At 43.2% G+C, this 23,870-nt stretch overlaps 2 protein-coding genes across 4 annotated transcripts; both read left to right on the forward strand.

Moving 5' to 3' along the window:
- The first annotated feature begins 215 nt into the window (after positions 1–215).
- On the forward strand, positions 216–23,853 carry hoxa3a (homeobox A3a). Of its 3 annotated transcripts, none has more exons than XM_053864195.1 (4): positions 216–289; positions 14,268–14,321; positions 17,738–18,266; positions 21,660–23,853. In XM_053864195.1, the coding sequence occupies exons 3-4, from the start codon at positions 17,855–17,857 to the stop codon at positions 22,442–22,444; spliced, it is 1,197 nt and encodes a 398-aa protein (XP_053720170.1). In that variant the 5' UTR covers positions 216–289; positions 14,268–14,321; positions 17,738–17,854; the 3' UTR covers positions 22,445–23,853. The 3 variants fall into 3 exon arrangements, with proteins under 3 accessions (XP_053720170.1, XP_053720169.1, XP_053720168.1); XM_053864194.1 differs by lacking the exon at positions 216–289 and adding an exon at positions 13,226–13,528; XM_053864193.1 differs by lacking the exons at positions 216–289; positions 14,268–14,321 and adding an exon at positions 14,384–15,582 and having other exon boundaries at positions 21,660–23,619.
- Positions 2,787–5,850, forward strand: hoxa4a (homeobox A4a). The gene is made up of 2 exons (XM_053864198.1): positions 2,787–3,254; positions 5,027–5,850. Exons 1-2 carry the CDS (start codon positions 2,831–2,833, stop codon positions 5,341–5,343), a joined length of 741 nt encoding a protein of 246 aa, XP_053720173.1. The 5' UTR covers positions 2,787–2,830; the 3' UTR covers positions 5,344–5,850.
- Positions 23,854–23,870: the final 17 nt, after the last annotated feature.

Raw genomic sequence — 23,870 nt, forward strand, 5'->3', positions numbered from 1 at the left:
TCAGAAACAAAATGGAAACGGTGTCACTTTGGGGTCAGGCAGAAGTTATCGCTGTTTGGAGGAGCCCGGAGAATAGGGGGACCAGTAGGGGAAAGAAAAAGAAAGAAAAGGGTGAAAAGAAAAGCCATTGAATATTTCCCAAGTTTGGCCTCTTGTTTCTCCGTCCAGAGGCCTGATGGACACGGCGAGTCCGGAGGAGCTTTGTGAGGAGCCGCTGCACAGATGCAGCCTCTCGTCCACAAGATGGACCTGGACCAAGACCTGGACCTGATGGCTGGAGCACGGCACGGTAAGAGGCGCCTCGAAAAACTCAACACAAATTTATTATTATTATTATTATTATTATTATTATTATTATTATTATTATTATTATTATTATTATTATTATTATTATTATTATTATGTGGTCATGTCGGGTTTATTCTATGAAGAAGTCACTGATAGTGTTACTACTATTCCATATTATTATAGTAGGCGAACTTTCATCCAGAGAATTGTTTATGTTTTGAAAAAGCAGTGTTGTTTAAAATGTTCAAATGTTCTGGGGCATTTAAATAATAGCACACATAACATAACTGTTGCATTGTTTGTTATTAATTAAAAAACATATTTGTGACTTTTATGGTTTAATGCTTTGATTGCCGTAATTCATGATTTTCTGTTGCATATTTTACAAAATATTATCATTTCAGTCTGTGTTTTTACCCAATAGCCTGACTGCATTGTTATTAAATATTGGATGAGCATTTAAATATGGTGCTCTAACAGGTCTGTTGGCTGTGTTTGATGTTACCTCTGTATGTTTTATATTAGAATTGGATGAATTAGCAATACAAGAAAAAGGTGGTTCGTTTGTGTGTCTTTAGTGCTGCAGGACTCACTTTGCTGTTCAGACACACTTCTGATTTAATGTGAAGTTGAAATGTATGTGTATCTTATTGATATCATTTAAAATCATTGCACAAACGTAATTGTTTTTCTGTTTTTGTCGCCATTTAACACAATGCTTAGAGATGTACATTTGCAACCCCTTGTTATTTATGATGATATTTTATAATAAATGACCCTAAAGATACTTTAAGTGTCTTCCTTTGGGATGGTTATGATCAATTTTCACCACGAAAATATCCCAGATTTAGGATACGGTATGGTGTGGCAGGTTGTTGTTCTTTTATTTATTTTGGACTTAACTGACCATTAAATCGAGGTTATAAGGCATCACTGGCAGTGCTACAAGTGCAGTGTTACACTGCCTTATCATTGTTGTCTTTATTATGAAGTTTAAAATGTGGACTGCAAGATGAGAAGTTGAACTTGAATATGGAGCTACAAAATATTGGTTGATGTACGTGTATATAGAAATGGCAGTCCCTATATTACAATAGCATTTGCTGTTGCAGATAAAGATGCATATTTAGATAACTGAATGGTTGTACTTTTATATAAATGACATTCTATAGATGTGGCTTTGTGTTAACGTCTCCTCTCAGTTGGTATTTTTAAATCATTCTGATGAGGGATTTTTTGTCTCCGCTGGATGGTGTTAAATACTTGGTGAATCCACGGTGCATTATAACGTGTAGTCTTCTTTCAGGCTCATTTAATACATTTCTCCTACATCAGATGGGTCTTCTGTCAACTAATCCACCTTTTTAGACCACCACGTTTAGACAAAAGCGCGTGTTTTCATCCGAATATGACTCGGGCTGATCTAAAACCCTGCCGTTGTCGCAGTGTGGCGGACGCTCTGTGATCGTCAGTGAACGCAGCAGATGACAGAGGCAACAAAAATGCATCTATTCTGATGTTGTTTAATTGTCAGACGTGCGATTTGTTGAGGAGGATTTTGACTTTTGGCTCATTTATAAGCGCGTGAAGAGGGTTCGATCAGGCCAAGTGCTTTTGGCGCTGATGACGGACGGATGAGGGAATTAAGTTCGTGCACTTGTGCGACTCTTTAAATGACAAACTTACAGTGTTTAGAGAAACATCAAATAAGAGCGCACTTAATATCCCTGCTTTATTAGGTCGTGTTTTGTTTTGTGTGACTTTTTAATATGAGTGTTAGAAGAGTGGAGTTCAATTTGTATTAGAGTTGGTTTTGTTGCTCCAAAATCTTGGAATAAGCACATCATCCGGCACATTTATAACGTTGCTTTTAGGCGATTCTCTCTCGTGTTGCAAATAGAAATCAGAGAATCAAATCAGCTGCAGAGTCAATGCGATTACCCGCCAAAGAAGCCTGCATTTGAGCATTTATACAATGTGGTTCGTCTTTAGAGGGTCGCGTTTGATGGTGCTGCGTGCGTGAGCACTCTTTATTTAGGAAGTTTTCCTGTCAATTCCTGGAATAAAAAGCATATAGAAGATTGATATTTAGCTTCATTCTCACGTTGGATGAACAGCGTGCTGCGTTCACTGACACCCATAAAGTGTCCGTCTCACATATTCCACGCACCACCACAACAACAACAGTTCGGTGTGACGGTTCTGACCCGACGGGGAATTCTGCTTTGTGCACGATACTTTTGAAACGTTTGTCTTGAGCCACTCGCCTGCGCGCAGTAAACAAGTTCTCTCATTAAGGCGCCTTATATACGCTGATTTAATAAGAAAACAGGGGACGGAGAGCCAGTGGTTCTGCTGGTACCGGTACCGCGCTCGCCATTGGCTCTTGTTTACATGATGCCCGCAGCTCGCGCGCCGATTGGCCGCGGCGCTCACGTGACCTGGCAACTTTGTACATTTGACAAGGAGTAGGAGGGATTTTGTGAGAGATCAGAAAAACGACAGCGCGATAAAAATTAGTATTGTTGCACTTCACAAATTAATGACCATGAGTTCCTACTTGATAAACTCCAACTACATCGAGCCTTCCTTCCCGCCGTGCGACGAGTACCAGCAGGGCGGGTACGAGTACTACGAGCGGCCCAAAGAGCCGGGCTTCCCTCACCACCACGATGATGCCTCCTATCCGAGGTCAAACTACACCGAGTCCGGCTACGACTACGGACACGAGGACTTCAGCGACGGGCACCACACGCAGCCGCAGCCGGTCCCGGCTCCTCCACAGCAGCAGCAGCAGCAGCAGGCGCAGACGCTCCACGGGGCTCGGCTCTCCGCGGGCCCGGACGGTGGCGCTGGAGCGGCGGCCAGCAAAGACTGCAGCCTCGCCGGGGAGCTGTATCCCGGCTTGGCGAAGGGCAAGGAGCCGGTGGTTTACCCGTGGATGAAGAAGGTCCACGTGAGCTCGGGTGAGTGGTGGTGTCACACAACAACAAGTTCTTTGGCTGCGACTAATTTACGGCCGCGGAGCAGCGGGGTCGCTAATGAAGGAGCCTCGTAAATTTGATGGCTTGTGTTCTCTGTCGGGACCGTGCGCCTTTGTTGCTCTCCTGGCCAAAGTAGCTGGAGCCGGGCCAAAGTCTGGATCCAGATGTGGATTTTCAACATTCGCGATTGCTTTTTTTTGGACCGTCCAAACGGCCGTTTCGTTCAGAAACGCCACTTTCTTCCGTGCGTAAAAACGACACCGTGATTCAGGGAAAGAAGTGAAGGAAAACGCGTGAGCGTTCACGTTCATGTAATACGTGGATCTACTGACTTGAAAACGAGGGTCGTTTTTTTCTCGTTTTCATTTCATTCGTAAAAAATACATACAGTCCCTCAGCAACGTTGGCACCGTTTTCGATACGTCCGCGTCCTTCTTGTTCCTCTCGTGTCGTAGTCGTCATTCCGACGTGACAGTACAACAACACGCGCCTTAGACTGCCTGTGTGATTCGAGGGTTAATCTGTCTCTTTGCCCATGATCGGATTAAATATATTATTGGCATTTTTTGAGTCTCAAAAGTAGGATTTGAAAATAGCAAGACAACGATTCATAAACGTCCTACAGACGTCTGAGCAGATGGATACATTAGAACCTCCTTGAACCACCTGCCATCCAACCTCACTACCCTCCTTCCCCCCTTTTTTTACCTAATGTTTGGCTTTTATTTTACTATTTTACTATTTTTATTTCAATATATTTTCCATTCAATATCCGTAATAGGACGATGCAACGTATTTTGAAAAGAAAAAAAATACACTTGAATTCAGAAGTGGCCAGTTACACCATGGAAAAATGAGAGAAACTCTGTGAAGATTTGTTTCCTAACCGTTTCTTGTGATTCAAAATAAAAAACAATCCACAAAAAATGTTTCCTAAATCCTCTATTCCCCCTCTCTTAGCAACAAATATATAATATTTGACACCGCTGTATTGGTGTGCTCAGAGAGCTGGCATGACCGTGCATCTACGCAGTAACTACACTTTCATGCCTGCACTTTCCTTCCATTATTTTTCCATACAGTTTAAGAAACAACAGAAAATCCAACGCCTCCGTGGCCTTGTTGTCGCCACCTTTTCTTTGTTTTCTTTCTATCAATCAATCAACGCACGTTTGGCCAGTAAACAGAGGACCACTCTGTCTTCCAACACACAAACCCAAGCGTAGATCCATATGTGTGGACCCATGGAAAAGATGACATATCAGCATTTTTTTTTTTTTTTTGCAGCCCAAATGAATTCATCAATCTCTCAGCACACTCACATCAGCCCTTCAGAACCCTCCACACACGTCCCGTCCTCTTGACGGACTGAAGAGCCGAACTAAAGATGATGCATTTGTGTAGTTGTCTCTATAGTGAAGTGCTTCCCTCCACACAAGTCTATGTAAATCAGAGCCACGTCGGCTTTATGTATCTGACTGTCTCTTCTTTGAGACGATGTTAAGGGGCATCGAGATGATTTCGATTTAAAAAGTGGAGCTGTCCCTTTCAGTAGGCGAAATAAGCAGCGGCAATGAGCAGCGTGGCCACTAGGAGGTGTTGAGCACCAGAGCGCGGCGTAAACCCTCGATCTTTTTCTGAAGACACTCTGTTGTACAAAGCAAAGGGTGTTTGGTTTAAGGCCTCGGATGTCAGTGCGTGTTTTTGAGGGTATAAACCAGTGTCTGAACCCGAGTCCCTCTTGTTTGTTGCAGTCAACGCCAGCTACAACGGCGGCGTCCCCAAGCGCTCCCGCACCGCCTACACCCGCCAGCAGGCCCTGGAGCTGGAGAAGGAGTTCCACTTCAACCGCTACCTGACCCGCCGCCGGCGCGTGGAGATCGCTCACACCATGTGCCTGTCTGAGCGGCAGGTCAAGATCTGGTTCCAGAACCGCCGGATGAAGTGGAAGAAGGAGCACAAGCTGCCCAACACTAAGATCCGCTCCTCCAGCTCAGCTTCATCGTCGTCGTCGTCGGGGGTCAAAACAGGGCAGCAGCTCGTCCCCACGCCGTGCACCACCGCGCTATAGTCCCCCCCCCAGCACCCCCACTGCCGTTCAAACCAGACTGAGAAGTGGATATCATGGACCCAAATCTCAACATTTGAAGGAGTCTGCCATCTTGTCGCCTCCCTCTTCTTCTTCATATAAGCTTGAAACCACCAACAGTCCCCGCCGTTCAAGTGTTGATATATTTGTTTACGCAGGACTCGGATCAGTTAAAGTGCGAGAGGTAAACCTCTTTTTTATTTTCTATCTCATGGAGAGTGCTAATATACTTGAAAGATTTTGGATATTTGGCATAACAGTGTAGTCTGCGTGTGTGTTCGAGTACTGCGTGTAGGACATATGTGATGTACATAAGGATCATAACGAAGGCACAATGAAGGAGGAGACATTTCACGGTAGACTTTAGTTTGTGGTAGTTTCTTTGTGCTAGTGCGTCATGTTTGTTGTGATGTTCTAAACTGTGAATACGTGTCGTCGCTGTGTCGTGGTAGAGTAGACCAAACGTGTCTCTGTGGAAATAAATATTCACTAATGAAGCTGACCGGCCTGTGACTGCTTGATTTCGGCACGAGAGCTCTGTTTTGGCCTCAAATACCTCCTCGGATCTGCCGGGGTCAGAAGTTTGCGCCTTTGTTTTGGGAGTAACATATCGTCGGACTCAGTTATTGAATCAACACGACCAACAAGTTTCGGCTGTGTGCGTTTCGCCTTTCCACCTGCACGCTTTCCAGTTGACTCACACTTCTGTCTCATTTGAATCTACTGAAGTTAGCCCCAAAAAAAGCCTGTATTATTGGAACGTATAATCTTAATTTTTCAAAAACGGGTTAAAAAGATATCTAACAATTATATTTTGCAAGGCTGTTTTATTGTTTATGGATTTATTTACTATTATTTATTCAAGAAAAACAACAAGATTTCCGTGTTGCCATGACCAATTTTTATAAAAAAAGAGTTATGTATTGTGTATTTTGATGATTACATGTTCATATTTCCAGTCACTTTTTGACATAAATCAAAAGTTTTTACTAATTTAATAGAACACTTTTTCATGCCAATAATGCAGGGTATGTAGATTCATCGTCATTCTTCTCTTCATTTTAATTCAAGGTTTAACGTCGGAACTGAAGCCTCTTTGCTCCTCGTGACTTTGCATTTATTTTCTATTTAAATGGTCAAAGCAACGCGTTTCCACTGACAGGCGTACGTTTGACCGGACTGGTCAGCTGATGTGAACAGTCATGATAGAAAAGTGTGCAGCCTTGAAAGGAGCACATGAATGCATCGTCTACCTGTCGCGACAAGACGTCTCACTTAGTCACATAAAACATTATTATATTTCTGAAATATTTTCTGTCATGATATTCTGTTTATAGTATATATTAGAGTATAGTCATTCAATTTTAGTTTACTTCTTTCTCTTTATTTTGTAGCTAATTGTCTTTCTTTTTCACATTTAATATATATTTTGTGATGCACCACAGAATAATAACATTATTATTATTATTTTTCATTATTAAATTATTATGAACAGTAATTTATATGGTTCCATACTGTTCCGTAATCTTTTTTCTTCCTTGAGAACTTCAAGATATGACATTTGGGTTTACACAGCGAGTCAGGTGATGTAGTTGTTTTTCGTGTTAAGTGCAATGACAGAATGAAGATCACCACACTGAGGTCTCCTCGCAGCCGCAAATATACTTGTCACTTGACCAGGATCCTGTGGGCACCAGAGTGTGAGTGTTGGTCACTACCTGCTACATCCAAACAATAGAGAGTTCATCTGGAGGACATGGCCGGCCCTGACCAATCGCAGGCCCGCAGCACTTCTCCTGACCCTTGACCTCTTGACACGTACACCGCTCAGGCCATTCGTCAGTGCTGAGACGCTCTTTCTCATTTGGGATTGAACCAGGGACAGAAACAAATAAACAAAACAAGAAACACAACGGCGCTTATAGCGGCAAGAATGGATTCATCAAAATGGATTCTAGCAGAGGGGCGGGGTGGAGGCGAGGGGTCGGGGAGCTGGGGGGTAGAGGAGGGGGGGTCTGTCATGTAATTCATCAGAGAAGCCCCCTGCTCATGTCAGAGCGTGACGAGAGGGCAGATCCGAACACAAACATGATGGTGAAGTGCGCTGTGGAATACAGTTTGATCTTCTCTGTGGTTTTTGGGGCTCAGTGGAGATGTGAGCGTAGAGAATTCCCACGCTGGGGCCGACACCTGAATGTTGCATTGGATTTGAAATATGGAAATCTAATGAGATACAGAAGAATGAGAGGCTACAAAAGTTCTTTTTTTATGATTTTGATTCAAAAACAAAACGAAAGCCTTTTTTACTTTTGTGTTCTTTAGCTTGTGTGCGAGCAAAAAAAGTCACAGATTCCCATCGACCCGGGAGACAAACGCACTCTTGAGCTCAGGTATGGCTTGTTTGTGCGACAAATAAACGCACACGTGTAGCAACATCAGCGCTGGCTCTGAACCAGAGGTCACATCAATATCCGGGCAGATAAAGATCTTGGTTCAGATCCGATCTCTCATTTTCTCCCACAAACGCCAGACGAGGCTGAGAAGTGAGGTGACACATTCCTCCAGTCATTTTTAACTCGCAGCTATAAGGTCACTTCCACTGTGCTGAAAGTTTAATTCCCGTCCACGTGACCTCCTGAATTATAGATGACCCCGGGTCAGAAATAGACGTGAAATTCTGTCTTATTTTTATTTCAAGTCAACCTCTGCAGGGTGAGAGTCACGTCTCCGCCACTTTCGTCATGGCTTGTGAGTAGATTTTTGATTCCATTTCTGAAGGAAAAAAAAATCATAATTCTTACCAGAGCTATTGCAAGAAATTATATTATTCTATGATCTAGGCCTTATTCTATTCTATATTCTAGGCCTTATTCCATCATGGATTTTACAATTTGTCCCCAAACCTACTGCAGGTATTTCATCATGATAAAAGTACTTTTTTACCAATGTCAGAATTAGGAGGCGTGTAATGATGTTTATATTATTTTATCTAGACTAATAACTATGACAATAAAAAAGGAAGATTTTTTTAAAGGGGGAAAAAATGAATGTGCTTAGAAACCATGTTTTCCGCTGCTTGTAAACATTAAATTTAAGACAAGGTTACAAGGCTTAAAGAATAATATTGACATAATAAAATGTGTCCTTTTATTGATTATATTTCTGGGAATTCTTTTGGGGGGAAATATGTATTATGAAGGTAGATTTTAAGACCAGAACAGATTTCATCACCCAAAAAAAAGTATATTTATTTTACGTGAAAACATGGAATTATTTGGTCTTATATTCTCTGTCCAAACTATAGCAATATGTAAATGCAAAATGAATATAATCCATATTAAATGAACATTTTAAATATAAATAGATGAGCGCACGACTAGTAAAGAATTGAAAATTGGATTATCACCAATCGCTTCAAATGGTTATTAAAAAGCATGTTGACTAATGATTCATATTATCTGTGTTTGATTAAAAATGTGTAGTTCCTGCACACTTGGATGGAAAAACACTATTTAATATGTTTGTACTCAACAACACCTTCAGAAAAGTGAGTGCTAAATCACGATGTCTGGCTGTGACGTTTGAAGTAGAGGTAATGGCTTTAAGCTTGATAAGTTCTCTGTGAGGATGAGTTTTCATAAGATTTCAGATTTAAATGTTGGTCATTGTTTTTGTTAAAGAACACCTGCGCAACATTTCAGACGCATTAGAGCGGCGCTCCTCTTCTTTAATGTGGCTGTAAATTAGCTAGAATTAAGCAAATGTTTCTGGCTCTGCTTCACGTGCTCACTCTTCATTCTCACTTTCTCTTTCTTAAACTGTTCTTTCTCAAATTAAATTTAAATTACGTATGAAAACACGTTTATAATGAGTCAATATGAATGTTTAGGTGTAAAATAGTGATGTCATTCTTCTTAAAGTTTGTCAAAATAGAAGCAAAAGGTGAGTAATAATCAATAGAAAATAATATTCTATTGAGAATATGAACAAAAATCAACGGTGAGTAATGATATTTTACACTAAGTTACATGTATGTGTAGCGTAGCCATCTGCGTGTGAAAATGTTAAACTGTTACTTTGGGGTGATACATGACGTCATCACATCACCAGGAGTTGCAAAAGTGGAGGACAGATTTATGTTCATTCGCTTCAAGTGCATGTTTATTTATTTTATTTTTTTTCATGGAATAGTTGACTCGTTTTTGCCTCATTCAAATTCCTCAACAAAAAAAACCAGACCGTTTTAAAATTTAGAAAAATATATGCCATGTTTTACATCCAAAAACGAGTTCAGAAAGATTCCTTCCTTATGCTGAACACGTTGCCATGACAACCGAGGAGGACCTCTGGGCGCGTCATGATCGAGTCAAACATTAACAAAAGCGTGTCGTTTCTATTTACGACTTGCGAAGAGTTTCCTCCCAAAATATCTCTGACACACCACGAAACATGAACAGATTTTTACAGTAAAGAGAGCCAAAATGGAAACATCTTTATTACAACTTCCGGTTCAGTCTCTGGCGGACGATAAAAAAAAAAAAAAAAAACACAGGGATTTGGGTTTCACGTTTGGCTCGGTCGGTGTAAACCTGAAACCAAAAGACTGCGCTGGAGATCTCCGCTTGAGGAAAGTGTGAAATAAATCAAAGCGCGTCAAGCTGCCAATTAAAGGTTCTGCCAAAGCGGAACCGAATCTCGCTTGTGCTCCTTCTTCTCTCTCACATAATCCCGTCAAACACAAGGAAGCAGACTATAATCTCGCAGAGTTGGCGCGTCAAAGTTCTCCGTGGTCCAGGTGTGGTCACGTCTGCTGCGCTCCAAAGTTAACCCGCTCAAGTTTAGGCAGACAATGGCGCGCAGTGGGTGTGAAGCGCTGCCCGCGTCCGCCCCTCACATGATGAATGGGGCTGGGGAGATTCCTCCTCTCCGCGCCTGCTGCTCGCTGTTGACTGAAAACAAGCGCCAAACGGTGCAGGAAGAGGCTGCGCTGGGATCCACTTTTGGGCGCCCAAATCCTGCGCTGACGGTCAAAGTCTCGAGCCCCTGCTTCCTCCCGTCATCACTCAGTCGGTTAAGTGCTCAGGCCGAATGGGGGGTCCGAGTTGATCTGCGGGGTCGAGGAGCCACACTTGACTCGCATCACCTCCACCGTCCGCTCGCCGCTGACGGACACGCGCAGACTCCTGCGGGGCGGGCAGGTGTGGGTCGCTGGTTTGGGGGAGCAGCGCGCAGCCAGACCGAGAGTGGCGCTGTGGAGGTAAAGGGGGCGACACTGAGCTCGAGGCAGACCGCAGACAGGAAGACAGCCTCGACACCCACTGATGAGACATGTGACATCAAAATAGGAAGCCCCTTCATGACTTCTAGCAGGTTTCATTTCACATTTTGGTGTGTTTTGATATAAATAATTTTATTTTTCGTTTAACTATTTAACCATGGACTCACAATATAAATTCATTCATATGATATTACTCACTCTCATTGCATACCAGGCTTTTAAATCTCATATCTTCAACCAGATTCATATGGAGCCTCTATCTGCTCGCTGTTATCCAGATGACTATCTCAATAACACGGAATTGTTTTGTCACAAGCCTCCGCCTTCTTATGCAGGAAACATTTGATGTTGTATTCTGCTTTGAAGTTGTGCACCAGGTGGAAACAGATATTGTGTTACTCGCAATGACAAGATAATAGATACAATGTTACACAGATGTTCTTCATGTGATGATCAATTTTAGAAGAACGTGGATCCATTGCAAAGTTCTGAGACTAGACTTTCTCTTTGGATGTCATCCAGTTGAAAAAAGTGTGTGTATTTGCAGCTGAAAAACTACTTTATTGAGTGACTAAGCTCACGATCATCGTGTTGTAATGAGTGTGGAACCATGTGGAATGTTGACTAGACACGGGGTCAGTCACTGACGGGGCCCTGGCCCCACCGTAGCACTGCAATCTCAAGACCAAACATTGTGATCAGATCACATCATTTAAGACCTTGTTTCATGGTGAACGACTTCTGAGCTGTATTTGAACCAGTAATGGATGAATTTAATAATACATGAAATTCAATAGTACCTGAAACATGGCTAAAATAAAGTGAAAAAATACCCTCCTTATTAACTAATTTAATGCACGTTATCAATACAGTGCCACTTCACACTAGTTAAATATAAAAGAATGATCATATTATCATGATATTATTGCAGCAAACATTAGCGACGACAATGGTAGCTCTCACTGCAGTAATAACTTCCATGTACCAACAGTTTCAGTGTCATTTACAAGTTGAAAAACAATTACTATGTGTTCCCTCTATTCCCTATAATATGGTTTGCTGGAATGTTTTGAGCAGAACATTTAAAGAGGCTAACTGCTAAGCTACTTCTGCGTTTCATAACTTTGATAGAAATGGAGCCACACCCGCACAGGGCAGCGCTTGGCTTTAGACTGGAGCTACATCACAACACTGAAGGCCAACTGAACAGGGTGCAGTTAAGTGTGTATGAGCAGATCTGAACCATCACAACACAAGCTCACTGACACCCCAGGTGAATGAGACCTAATAACGTTAATATAGCAACTGAAAATATGAGTTTTGATAGCTTATTATTATTATTGTTGTTAGCTATAAGAAGATAGCTCTCGTGTACACATCGATGTACATAAACTGTCACTTTGTTGCCTCAAATAAAATAACCAAAACAGAATATTACAATGTCAACATGTTTATGTTGGGACCGTGGTGATTTCTTGTTCAGTAGATATTACACTGCTAGGTGATGTAACTGCGCCTAAGTTGCAAGATGAGTTCACATGAACATTAACCTCGCCGAGGTTCACATTTTGCTGAGATCAGGGAAAACACTAATGGAACGCTGCAAAATAGGGCTTCAAGTTGGTTGCCACAGCAACGCAAATGACAACATGTATTATACAGTGTGAATGTCACCATAAGATACTGGCAGCCCACTTAATGGGTTCAGTTATAAGGGACACGTTTGTAGTGTATTGTTCAATGTATTCCAGCGTCTTACACTATTAATGGTTGGACTTTTTCCTTACTGGCATGAGAGTTGAAAATCCTGATCTCAAACCTGGTTTAAATGACTCCTAATTCAGTTGTACACTTTCACATTGTTCATAGTCTGGATGAGATTACATTTCAGATCAGACTGTATTGTGTCATGCACTGCTTCTATCACTTGAATACATTCAAGATGGAAATATATTTATCTCCAATTGTGCACTAAACAGTTCACAACTTCCACACAAGTGGGACGAGCCGTTTATCTTTTTTTTTTTCCTCTATGGTATTAGCACTTTAGCCTGCGCAAGCACGACAGAATTAATGTTTCCAGAGACGTGTTCATTGAGATTAGATAGATAGATAGATAGATAGATAGATAGATAGATAGATAGATAGATAGATAGATAGATAGATAGACAGATACTTTATTAATCTCTGAAGAGAAATTCCCAGCACAACGTGTATTTCAATTCATAGAGTATATATTTATTTATTTATTTTACAAATAACTCATTCAAAACACATTAAAGAGCAAACGTGGACCACAATAGAAGCCCCGCTCATTGTTGATCCGGTTTTTGGAGAAGGGGCGCTCCAGTTAATGATTAAATCATCCAAAATGGCTGAGTGGGTTTTCCTCGTGTGGGTTTTCACTCCGTGGTCCTGCGCTTTACAAAGCACATTTCTTTATAGATATTAAAGCCCTCGCACACACACGCCTCCTTCTTCCTCTGCACATCTTAAAAAAAAAAAAACCTTCTGTTACCCCCCACAACCGACTCGACCACCGCGCTCCTCTCGGGGCAATAGCCGCCTCCATTAATGATTCACAGCCTCAAATAAAAGGGGATTTAAGTTTGACGCTGCGTCACGTGATCCGGGCGCATAATACTGCGCGGTGTTATGGCAGTGGGGAAAAAAGCGGAGCCCCGATCCGAACATATGATGCAGATTATTTGAGGGTTCGCCCCCCACTTCATTCACAACAACAACAACAACAAGAAGAAGCTGCCGATGAGGATTTATTTTTATGGTGTTTTTTTTTTTTTTTAAATATGATTCTCCCGCGGCTACGGACGGACGTGTTTTTGTGCGCGGGGAGAAAAGCTTCCACGAGAGGATGGATTTTATTTTGAGGTATTTCCGCCGATTGTTCGTAACCGTCGTGAGTTATTGCCGAGAAGGGGGTCAGTGGGAAGCAGGGCGAGGACGCGCACAAGGGATCACGAGCTTCTTTTAAAATGATCAGGACGCATTCCGTAATTACGAGGCGTCGTTTGGGGGGTTGGAATTTAACGGAACCGTCACCGAACAACACAAACAGATATTACCGTAAAGCCGCCTCTCAAATATTCGAATCGCGGAAATCCCAAACACAAACGCACCTGGAAATAAATCATCAATAAAGGCTCCATCAGAAAGGTAGAACCGGGCTCGTGTCTCTCCTCCGTGGAAATGAGGATATAATGGAAGACGGAGTGGCACCCACGGCCGCGCTGAGGTCACGGAGCTTCTGCGTGATTTATGGGCGACGGGACTTTGGGAAGGTGGTGCGCAGGAACTAATGACTATTCGATCCGGCGTTGCGGGAAAATGCAAGAAAACAAAGCCCCCAAAAAATGAGGAATTTGGATTTTACGCATGCATTTTTACGCACGAGTAAAAAGAGAAATACAGTTCTTTCGAATTAAACATTGTTTTGTAACAACGCCTTTGATTAATCTATTAATTTTAGACAGAATGAAATAAAATAACTCCTTGTGTTGTCTAAAAATACGAGATAAAACTGCAGACGTTTTAAATAATAAAGCCAATCATTAATATTTTTGTACAAATTGAAAAAAAAAAAGACTTGAAATACCCTTCCCCGTTGCAGGACTGCGTCCACGGACAGCGAGGCCGCCGCGTGGAAACCCTAAAAGCGTCCACGGTGAGTCCATACATCTTTATTGATTTGTCTTATGAATGTTGATATCCTTATTCCATTTCCAATAAGTAGCCCACACGCCCACGGAAACCTTCGGCTTGGACACGAGCGCGCTTTTGCTTAGGACGTGCAGTGGGAGCCATAACTCTCAGTTCCCCGCACACTTGTCTCCGCGGCGTCATTTGTCACGATTAAAGTGGAGCGCGGCCTTGCTGTTTTTCAAACCTCCTGCTTCCACGGTGATTTATTCCTAATCTATTTGCATCATTGGAGGAAGTAAAATAGAGTGGGATTGAAGATGATGTTTTTGAAAAACCTGCAAAAAGGCATTATAGATATATAGTTCTTCTTCTAACTACTCTCTGCGCCCACCGCCGCCGTGACTTTTAACCCTCTTTTGTTTGTTAAAATCGGCGATTCATCGTTTTTCCCGACAAAAAGAGTCAATAATTAAACAAAATAAAGGCAGCGTTGGCTGAAAAAAAGCCCTAACGCGTGGATTTTTTTGACCCACTCACCCTCCCACGCAGTCCATGTCCTGTTTTCAGGAGTCGACACGAGGATATGATATTTTGAGAAAACGATTCCTCCATTCCTCTCTTTGTGCTTCTCCTTTTTTCCCCACGATAAATAATCTGAGCAGCTCCAATAATCTGGGATGCTGCTACAAATGTGAGCGAGCGGGGTGGAGAAGAGAGCAGGTTGATGATTAACCCGCGCGCACAGACGCCTTTATGTGGCGTGGAAATGAAAAGGCAGCGCAGTCAGCATCTTGCTCCCACTCTTAATCTGCGCAAATCACGACAATCCATTGGAAATAATCTGCGGCTCCTGTTTGTGGAGCTGTGTTTTTGCGTGGGGGAGGAGGAGGTGAAGCACTTTCCAAGGCGCTCGCTCATTTGCATAATTTTTCTTGTCTATAGTGACGCTGGCGGTTCGGGGCAGTTCACTGGTGTCTGCGTGGAACTGGTGAAGGATCACATAGTCCAGAATCACTATGAAGCTCTGGTCATGGCCAGAGCACGTGGATAAACCCAAATGGTGACTCCAGATTATCTCTCTGACCCTACTCGCTGAGCTGAGGAGACAAGGAAGAGGGGAACGGGTTTTTTTTTTCCTTCTTCCTCCCTCGCACGGTTCTTCCCATTTCTTGTTGGGGCTGTAAATGCTCGCGTGGAAACTTTCTGGTGGATTATTCTGATGGATTTGCTCGCTGAATGAGAGCATATTGGTGGGTGCTGAGCAGTGGTCGTCACAGGAGAAGGTAAGTAGGCCAGGAATAGTCTGCCTTTGCTTGTAAATGGCCGAGTTAGTGTGTCGTGGCGTGATTTATCACCGTATGACTTAGATCTCAGTTCAGGAAGAGTTCACACACACACACACGCACGCACACACACCGAGCTCGGCTATCGAGGAGCAGAAGGCTTTTGTCTCTCTCTGCCCGGTTTATGAAGATTGCAAAAGCCAGATTTAAGGAGTGTTTGCGAGCCACGGCAACACGCCTTCCTGCGCGCTGCTCTCCAGCCCTGCGCCTTCGCTTCTGCTCACCTTCTTCTGCACCAAACCTCTTAAACTCGCCAGAAAAAAAGAGCATTATTTACGAAATTGAACCGGTCAACTGAAGAACTGTGCATTGCTTTCATGAAATACATCTTAAATTATATGGAAAAAGAATTTCTTGCCGCGTTCTTCTGATATTGCATATTACTTTTAAAGCGAAAGTATCATGCTCGTAATGTAGTCGGTGCTGATAATTGGAATTAACAATAATGAAAAACTCTTTTTCAGCTGTCACATTGTTTCATTCAAATCTGAATCTAATAACTTCTTTCCAATAAGTAATCATTACGAAATTATTATTATTATTGCCTGATACCTATTATGTTCCCATTGTGTATTGAATAATTTATTTATATTGTTGCATTATTATAAGCTCTTCAAACGCTGTTTGCACTTTATGTACATGCATTCCATGCATTTGCTTTTCATGATGTGGCCAGGTATTAATAAATATTGCTTTTCAATATGATAAGAACCGGTACTACATTATGCGACCAAATTTTGTTCGGTAATATGGCGAATAAGATATTTTTCTTCAACATTACTGCGTAGGTTGCATTTTAAAATGATTCTTACGTTGCTACACTCTCAGTCTTCAATAATTTTCTCTTTAATTTAATTTAAGTTGCTGATCATTGTAGAATTGATTTTATATATCTACGTTGATTGTTCCTTCCCTGCTTTCTTTGTTGCATGATAGAATCAGGATTTTTTTTGTCTACTTTTTGTCCTTATTTCGCTTTTCATTCTTCACTTTCATAACTTGCTAAATTAAATTATTATATTTTTTGTTGTTGTTTTTTTTACACCTATAATTTTGTCTCGCATGTTTCCCCTGTTTTGTCTCTCGTTTCCGTTGTCAGAGTCTGAGTCAAGTAAACGAGATTATTAGAGATTATTATTTGCATTGTACGGAACGGGTTGTCATCAAAACTCATATCAATGTCAACTATAATCCGCATGTTGTGAAAGACTAGCCGAAATATGTTAGATCCGTGCCAAGTATTTCACCTGCCCTATCATCAGTGGGTATTATAGTAATGATATCAGTGTTTGTATCATATAATTATATGGTTTCATCTTATATAAGGCGTTATTATCAGTCAAACTAATAAAATATATTATTATTTTTATTGATAATAATAATAATAATAATAATAATAATAATAATAATAATAATAATAATAATAATAATAATAATAATAATAATAATATCCAGGGGTTACATGGGTGAGCGATGGGAGGTGCGCGGCTGGCCCACCGGGCTCGGTCCAGGCCGGCCGTCCCGGCCCACTGCCCCTCATACATCAGGGCGCCGGGCCGGCGAGCAGACAGCACCGACAGCATCCATTATTATGGGCCTGCGAGGGAAAAGTTCACGGCGTGGTCACGAGGATCCACGGCCCGGTTTTTCAGGTTCTTCTCCATTTATCATGTGATGCGCGCAGAGAAGGGGGAGCGCGCTTGTTTATTCGAGTATCTGCGCGGCACTATCTGGTTACCGAATGGGCTCCGGTGCAAAAGTGGCTAAAGGTTTATAACATCTGACGTGGTGCTCGGGCAGTAAGCAGCGAGAACAAGGTTTCCTGTAGCTCTTTATTCACTCCCGTGGTCGCGGGCTGGAGACTCTTGTTAGCTCCATAATTGATTTGGCAATATGAAAAGGTTTTGTTTAGTGCCGTGTGGCGCAGATGGTGATACAAGGTTAGTGCGCGCCGTGTAAGCCAGAAGGTAAACGGTAATAGTGCGCACAAGTGTCGGCCCATATCTCGCCTATAGTCTGCGGTGTCAGGCGCGCATTGAGAAGTAAGATGGATCGCCACCATTTCTCCTGCTCACGCTGCTTCTTGTAACCCCAGGTTCACCCGAGGAGGCCATTGGCGGGGAGGCGTCACGTGATCGCCGGGTGCCAATGTTATTCTACGAGGGTGTCAAGACCCTGTCACGTTCTGAAATAAATATTGGGAAACGGCGAGATGCAAAAGGCAACCTACTACGACAGCTCGGCAATTTACACTGGCTACCCATATCAAAGCGCAAATGGCTTCAGTTATGATGCCAATCAGGTCCAATATCCCCGAACCTCTCATGTGGAAAGTGAGTACCATCGACCCGCCTGCTCCCTGCAGTCCGCTGACGGCTCCGTGCCGCTGCACAAGCCCGAGAGCTGCGACGGCAGCGCGGAGGCGGAGGCCCATCCCGAGAGCGCCCAGGCGGCGGGGCCACCCCCGACCCCGCAATCGCCCGGCGAGAACAACGGCTCCGTCCAGCCCAGTGCCAAGTCCGGCGGGTCGCCCACGTCCAGCACGCGCAGCAAGCAGATCTTCCCCTGGATGAAGGAGTCGCGCCAGAACACCAAGCAGAAGCCCGCCAGTAGTTCCAGCTCAGGTACCATGTGACACTGGGGCATGGTTGGGGGTTATCGTCATCATACTCTTTTTAAAATTTGGTAAGATCACAGACAGATCCACCACTCACCTTTCCAGTGTGTCCCCTGCTTCTCACCCTGTGTAGCTGGGCGAGGCATTAACCCCTGAAAATCATCTATTACAAATAAACAAGCATAGCATAACAATCTAGAATAATATATAAAATATAGCATTGTTGTTCCACTCTTCTTTTTGTCATCATTTTTGTCCACAAATCTTTTTTTTTTCACCACAAATTTTCATAGTTGGCAGGTGTAAATGAGGCTGGTTAAACAAAACTGTGAGGACAAACATTTAAACATGACTCCTAAGTTGAGTTAAAAATTCCCGCCAAAAATGTTTAATAATAGTCAAAGGTTTGACCCTACTTCTTCAAATAGCTGCTCATCTGCTGCTATTTGCAGTATTCAATGAAATGTCCACAACGGAGTCATCCCTTTTTTTTCTTTTCGAGGAGTTGGCTTGGCAACAGCCCACATATTTAGACTTGTCTTGTCAAACTATTGAGAGTCACCTGTGATTCTCACATGAAAACAGCACAATCACACCATACAGCACATAATCGTTACATTTATGTGAGAGGATGATGATGATGATGATGATGTAACAGGACGCTTTCACATTTGTGGTTCTCTAATAAGTGACAGGCGAAGAATTTGGCCTTCGGGTCTGAAGATACACAAGTCTGATAATGTCAAGGCCGACATTTTCGTCTTATCTCTTCTTATCTGACTCACACATGAAAGGAACCGGTTGCAGTGGTTGGTGCACTCTTGGAATAGTTGTGGAGGAAGACTAGAATCTGTTTGTCAGGGAACTCAGTGGTGCTCGCTCAAGGGATCAGTAGCATGTACTTCCAATACCGCAGAACTGACTCGGTCAGACAAGGAAGACCCACAACAGTGGTGTGGCCGCGTCGTGAGTAAGGATGAGAACCAGTTGTGACCCCTGGCTGACCTCACCCCACTGTAAACACACATGTCTGTTGATCACACACTGTTCCCAGAGAGACAACACACAAATACTCCCAGCAGTTGTTGCAGTTCGTCTAGCTGTTTTCACCGTGTGTGTGTGTGTGTGGGGTGAGGGGGGACGCCACGCTGAGGGTCAGCAGGGGGGAGGTCGGGCTACATTTCGGAATGTTTTTTCACCGACCTAAAACATTCTTGCATTCTGCAACTGGAGTGGCGCTCAAGTTGTCATTGGATGAAACAGGTCGACTTTGTGGACCAAACTTTACATCTTAGCTTGCAAAAGTGATGTGTGGAATAGGAGTTTCAAGCTCTGTCACAAAAGAGGTCGACTTTTTCAACATTTTTATTGATAAAACATGAAGCAACCATGTGATATCAGACTGTTATTTAATTACCGGTGGCTAAAGTTCCCATACTGTAGATGACTGATTCACCTTCGATTCCGTCTCGTAACAGACAGAGACACTCTGGTTTTTCTCCTGGTTGTACAAACATATCCACGTGAGAGATTCCAGATTCATTGTTGACATCTATAATCTCTGCTCGCTGGAAAACAGCCCGTCAAAGTGAACTTTAAATGACTACTGAGTTTGACTGAGAGCCAAGTGTATGTATTTAAAGGTCTTTGTGGGGCCACATAAAATAGCATGATGGGATGGGTTTGGCCCCCGGGCCTTGGGTTTGACTGGTGAAATCCAGCTTGTGCCAATGGATAATTGAAGTTTAATCTTAAAGTGGGAAAAAATGGATATTAAAATGGCTATATAACTGTGTTTAATGTAGTTTACAGAGTCAATTTCAACTAAAAAGTGAACATTAAATGTATTACTTTAATCGTCCTTTGATCTTTTCAACTTTGCAATTCAGCAGCCAGCGATTACATTCTCGTGAAAACCCATCACAATTATGCATCCATTTGATGTGAACTCTCCTCACCCTGTCTAGTCACAACTTGTCCTTGGTTCTAAAGAAACAACACTGAATTTGTCTTTGAATCCTGCTGAAGCGGCAATTTTTCCAACACCGGAAAACGTAGCTTGGAGAGGGATTTTTTATTTTTTGTCTTGACTAATGTCAGATTAACAGATCCATCGCACACCTTAGTCTCTCTTGTGCTTCCTTTTCACCATGATATACTTCAAACCAAAGTGAGGTGCGTCTCATGCACCTCCAAAAAAAGAAAAGCTAAAAAAGGGAGTCATGTGGCCGCGGCCACTGCGCTACTGAAGCAGTGGACCTCAGAGAGGAATTCATAAGGCCTGTGTTTGCATTAGGCTTGTTCCCCCTGCGAGGGTCAAGACGAGACCAAATATTGACCCGCTCGTCTACGCCGGCTGATTTTATCGTTGAGCGTGTATAATATTGTGCGTATTGATTGTTAATTGCTCCGGTGATAACCTCTCACACCGGGAGCAGACTTATCAGGCTGTTGAGATTCTTGGCATTACTCACGTGAAAGTGCAGAGAGGGAGAAGAAAAGCTCCCAGATAAAACGTCCGCTTATCTCCAAACTGTTCCCTCGAACCCAAACCTCCCTGATGCTGCGCAGTTCTGCTAAAATATGGCTCTGGTTATCACGCTCCGGTCCCACTACGCTGCTGAACTGTGTCTAAATGCTGCTACTTCACTGCTCCGCATCAAGTCCAGATGTGTATTAGAAACTTTATTGAGTATTTATTACTCTTCATGAAGCAGCCATGTTGTTAAAAATCAGGCGTTAAATCACTCATGAGGCTTTTTTTTTTAAGGATTAGAATTTGTTGTGGTTACATCTGACAATTTTATTGTGTTCAGATCATGGGAAATAATGTACTGCTGCGATGAAGCGGATCCAAAACCGAACCGGACGCGTCTGTGGATTTGTTTCATGCAGTCACATCATAAAGAACGTTTGAGTGTCTCTGATCACTCGCAGATGTTTGACGCCTTTACAAGTGGTGACCAGAGGGGTCGCTGTGCTCAGCCGACAGAGAGCTGGCGATTCATGCAGCTACAGTTAGAGGATCTGAGGGGAAAAAACTGAGATGTTGTTATGAAATCACCCGAACCGGATCGAACCATTTAGAAAATGATGATTAGACAGTAATCCTAACAAGGTGCCCCCCCTTATGTCCCCTCATTTTGGGTGCTTCAGCTGTGATCAGGTCCTAAATCAGAATCATAAGATTTTTATTGTCATTGTCAATGAGGGTTCACAGACTAGGAATGTGCTTCAGTGCAATAGTGTAACATTGAACATAAAAAACATCAAGTGTAAAAATAGAAATAACCCAAAAAACAACAGTATTGACACAGTGCAGCATGAATCAGAGGAGGACTAGCTGCCACAGTTGCGGGTCGAGACTTTGCTGACGGAATGTCGTGTTCCTCTCTGACAGTGGACAGCTGCCCTGGAGATAAAAGCCCTTCGGGGTCAGCGGCATCCAAGAGGGCCCGGACAGCCTACACCAGCGCCCAGCTGGTGGAGTTAGAGAAGGAGTTCCACTTCAACCGGTACCTGTGCCGACCCCGGAGAGTGGAGATGGCCAACCTGCTCAACCTCACCGAGAGACAGATCAAAATCTGGTTCCAGAACCGACGGATGAAGTACAAAAAGGATCAAAAGGGTGTGGGGATGATGCCTTCCCCTGGTGGTCAGTCTCCACGGAGCCCAGTGGGCCCCTCCTCTGGAGGAGGGGGGGGCGGCGGATACCTCAGCTCTATGCATTCTCTTGTAAACAGTGTTCCATACGAGTCCCACTCACCGACCTCATACAACAAACCTCATCAGAATTCTTACAACATGGCCTCCACCTACCCCCCTCCTTTGAACAGCTCTCTCAACAACTGCCCCCCCTCTCAGAAGAGGTACCCCGACGCCGCCACGCCCGAGTATGACGCGCATGCGCTCCAGGGGAACGGCACCTACGGGACGCACATGCAGAACAGCCCGGTCTACGTCGGCGGCGGCTACATGGAGCCCATGGCCAGCTCTGGGAGCTCGGTGTTCGGTCTGACCCACCTCTCGCACGGCCCGTCCTCCAACATGGACTACAACGGAGCTATCACGATGGGCAGCAGTCAGCACCACGCAGGGTGCGACCCCACGCCGACCTACACGGACCTAACGGCGCACTATTCTCAGGGAAGAATCCAGGAAGCGCCCAAATTGACGCATCTGTAACGGCGGATCACTCCGCCCATTGTCTCCTCCGCCTCCAGCCGCATCACTGCTTTGTTTGTGCGCCTCCACCTTTTACTATAGTTTGATGTGTGAAGTAGCGTAGGATAAATGATGGCAAGCGTTGGACGCCTCAGACCCGCATTATGAGCTGCAGGAGGACGACATATTGACCTATTTAATCGTCTCATAGTTTAAGTCAAACAGGGTATTATGATTTTTCAATGTGAACCTTTTATTTATCCGCAGTTGAAGAATTGTGTTTTGCATTTTGTTGCACTTCCAGAAGGACATTTAAACACACACACACACACACACAAGCTTCCACGCATCTTACCTTCATTGTGTTTTTGTATTAGATATTATTTATTTGTTCAAAAATCTAGTATTATCGGACGTAGTGTCGCCACCAACAGCAGCCAAATAAATACATAAAAGTAATAATAAAATTACAAAAAAAACACCGCTGCTGCAGTGGATCTCCTGCCCGAATTTTATTTTCTCAGAATGTAAACATCAATCACGCAATAATGACGGAGGGAAGCACACATGCTCGCATTTTATTTATTTAAGAAACAGGCATCATCATTATTACTCTTTTTTTTGGTCTCTCTCGATGTCATACATTCCATGCTGCTCCAGTTCGTAGAAATAAAAATTGAAATGTAATAACCGCTTTTCGTTTTTAATTCCGTTTCACGCGCGTGGAGGTGAATTAAAAAGTCTCATTTGAGGAATGAGTCCCAACGAAACCGCGGACGTAAAGGTGGCGATTATCTGAAACGATGACGGCATGTTTTTCTTCAACTGCGTGAGTTAATGTGGATAAAAAAAGAACAGTAGATGTGCGTAATTGGTGAAGAAGAAAACGTGGCGCTCTCCGTGACTCGGGTGGCCTTGTCTTGCCCTTCATCTGCGTGGGCACATCCATTCTAATAAAAATGACAGCCAGACCTCCGTGGAAATTCTGCAAACACACACACACACAGAGGAGAATTAGAAACCCTATAAAGTGCAACATTTCATGAGCAAACAAGATTTAAAAAAAAACCCCACACAGATCATTAAAAGCATAGCCACAGTTGTTTCTAATATTTATGTTAAGCAAATGTCACTCTCGCGTTAAATTCAAGTTTCAAAATAATCACTCGTACTTTCCTAACGAACTCGCGTGATTTTAAATTCCTCAGATTTGATTGATATACTATGGCTCACCCTGACATATGGTTAGCAGGGAAGTCGCGGACAATTGAACCGTGGTGCGCCTCCTTAAAAAAAAGCAGTGTATATCAGCACACTCGCACTTGCAACCTTCGAACGCGCGCACAAAAGCACCAATTTGAGAGAAATTTATATTTTCATTTGTGGGAGCTGCTGCTAAATCACTGCAGAGTGGGCAAAGCAGAAGAGGATCCTGCAAACACCACCA

The sequence above is a fragment of the Synchiropus splendidus genome, chromosome 4 (assembly GCF_027744825.2).
Source record: "Synchiropus splendidus isolate RoL2022-P1 chromosome 4, RoL_Sspl_1.0, whole genome shotgun sequence".
NCBI lineage: Eukaryota > Metazoa > Chordata > Actinopteri > Syngnathiformes > Callionymidae > Synchiropus > Synchiropus splendidus.

What these genes read in the sequence shown, in the direction of transcription:
- hoxa4a (XM_053864198.1), top strand. Translation starts at nt 2,831, where the DNA reads ATGACCATGAGTTCCTACTTGATAAACTCCAACTACATCGAGCCTTCC. An exon ending in GAAGGTCCACGTGAGCTCGG is followed by an intron (nt 3,255 to 5,026) that starts GTGAGTGGTGGT and finishes TGTTTGTTGCAG; the next exon opens with TCAACGCCAGCTACAACGGC.
- hoxa3a (XM_053864195.1), top strand. Translation starts at nt 17,855, where the DNA reads ATGCAAAAGGCAACCTACTACGACAGCTCGGCAATTTACACTGGCTAC. An exon ending in CGCCAGTAGTTCCAGCTCAG is followed by an intron (nt 18,267 to 21,659) that starts GTACCATGTGAC and finishes CCTCTCTGACAG; the next exon opens with TGGACAGCTGCCCTGGAGAT.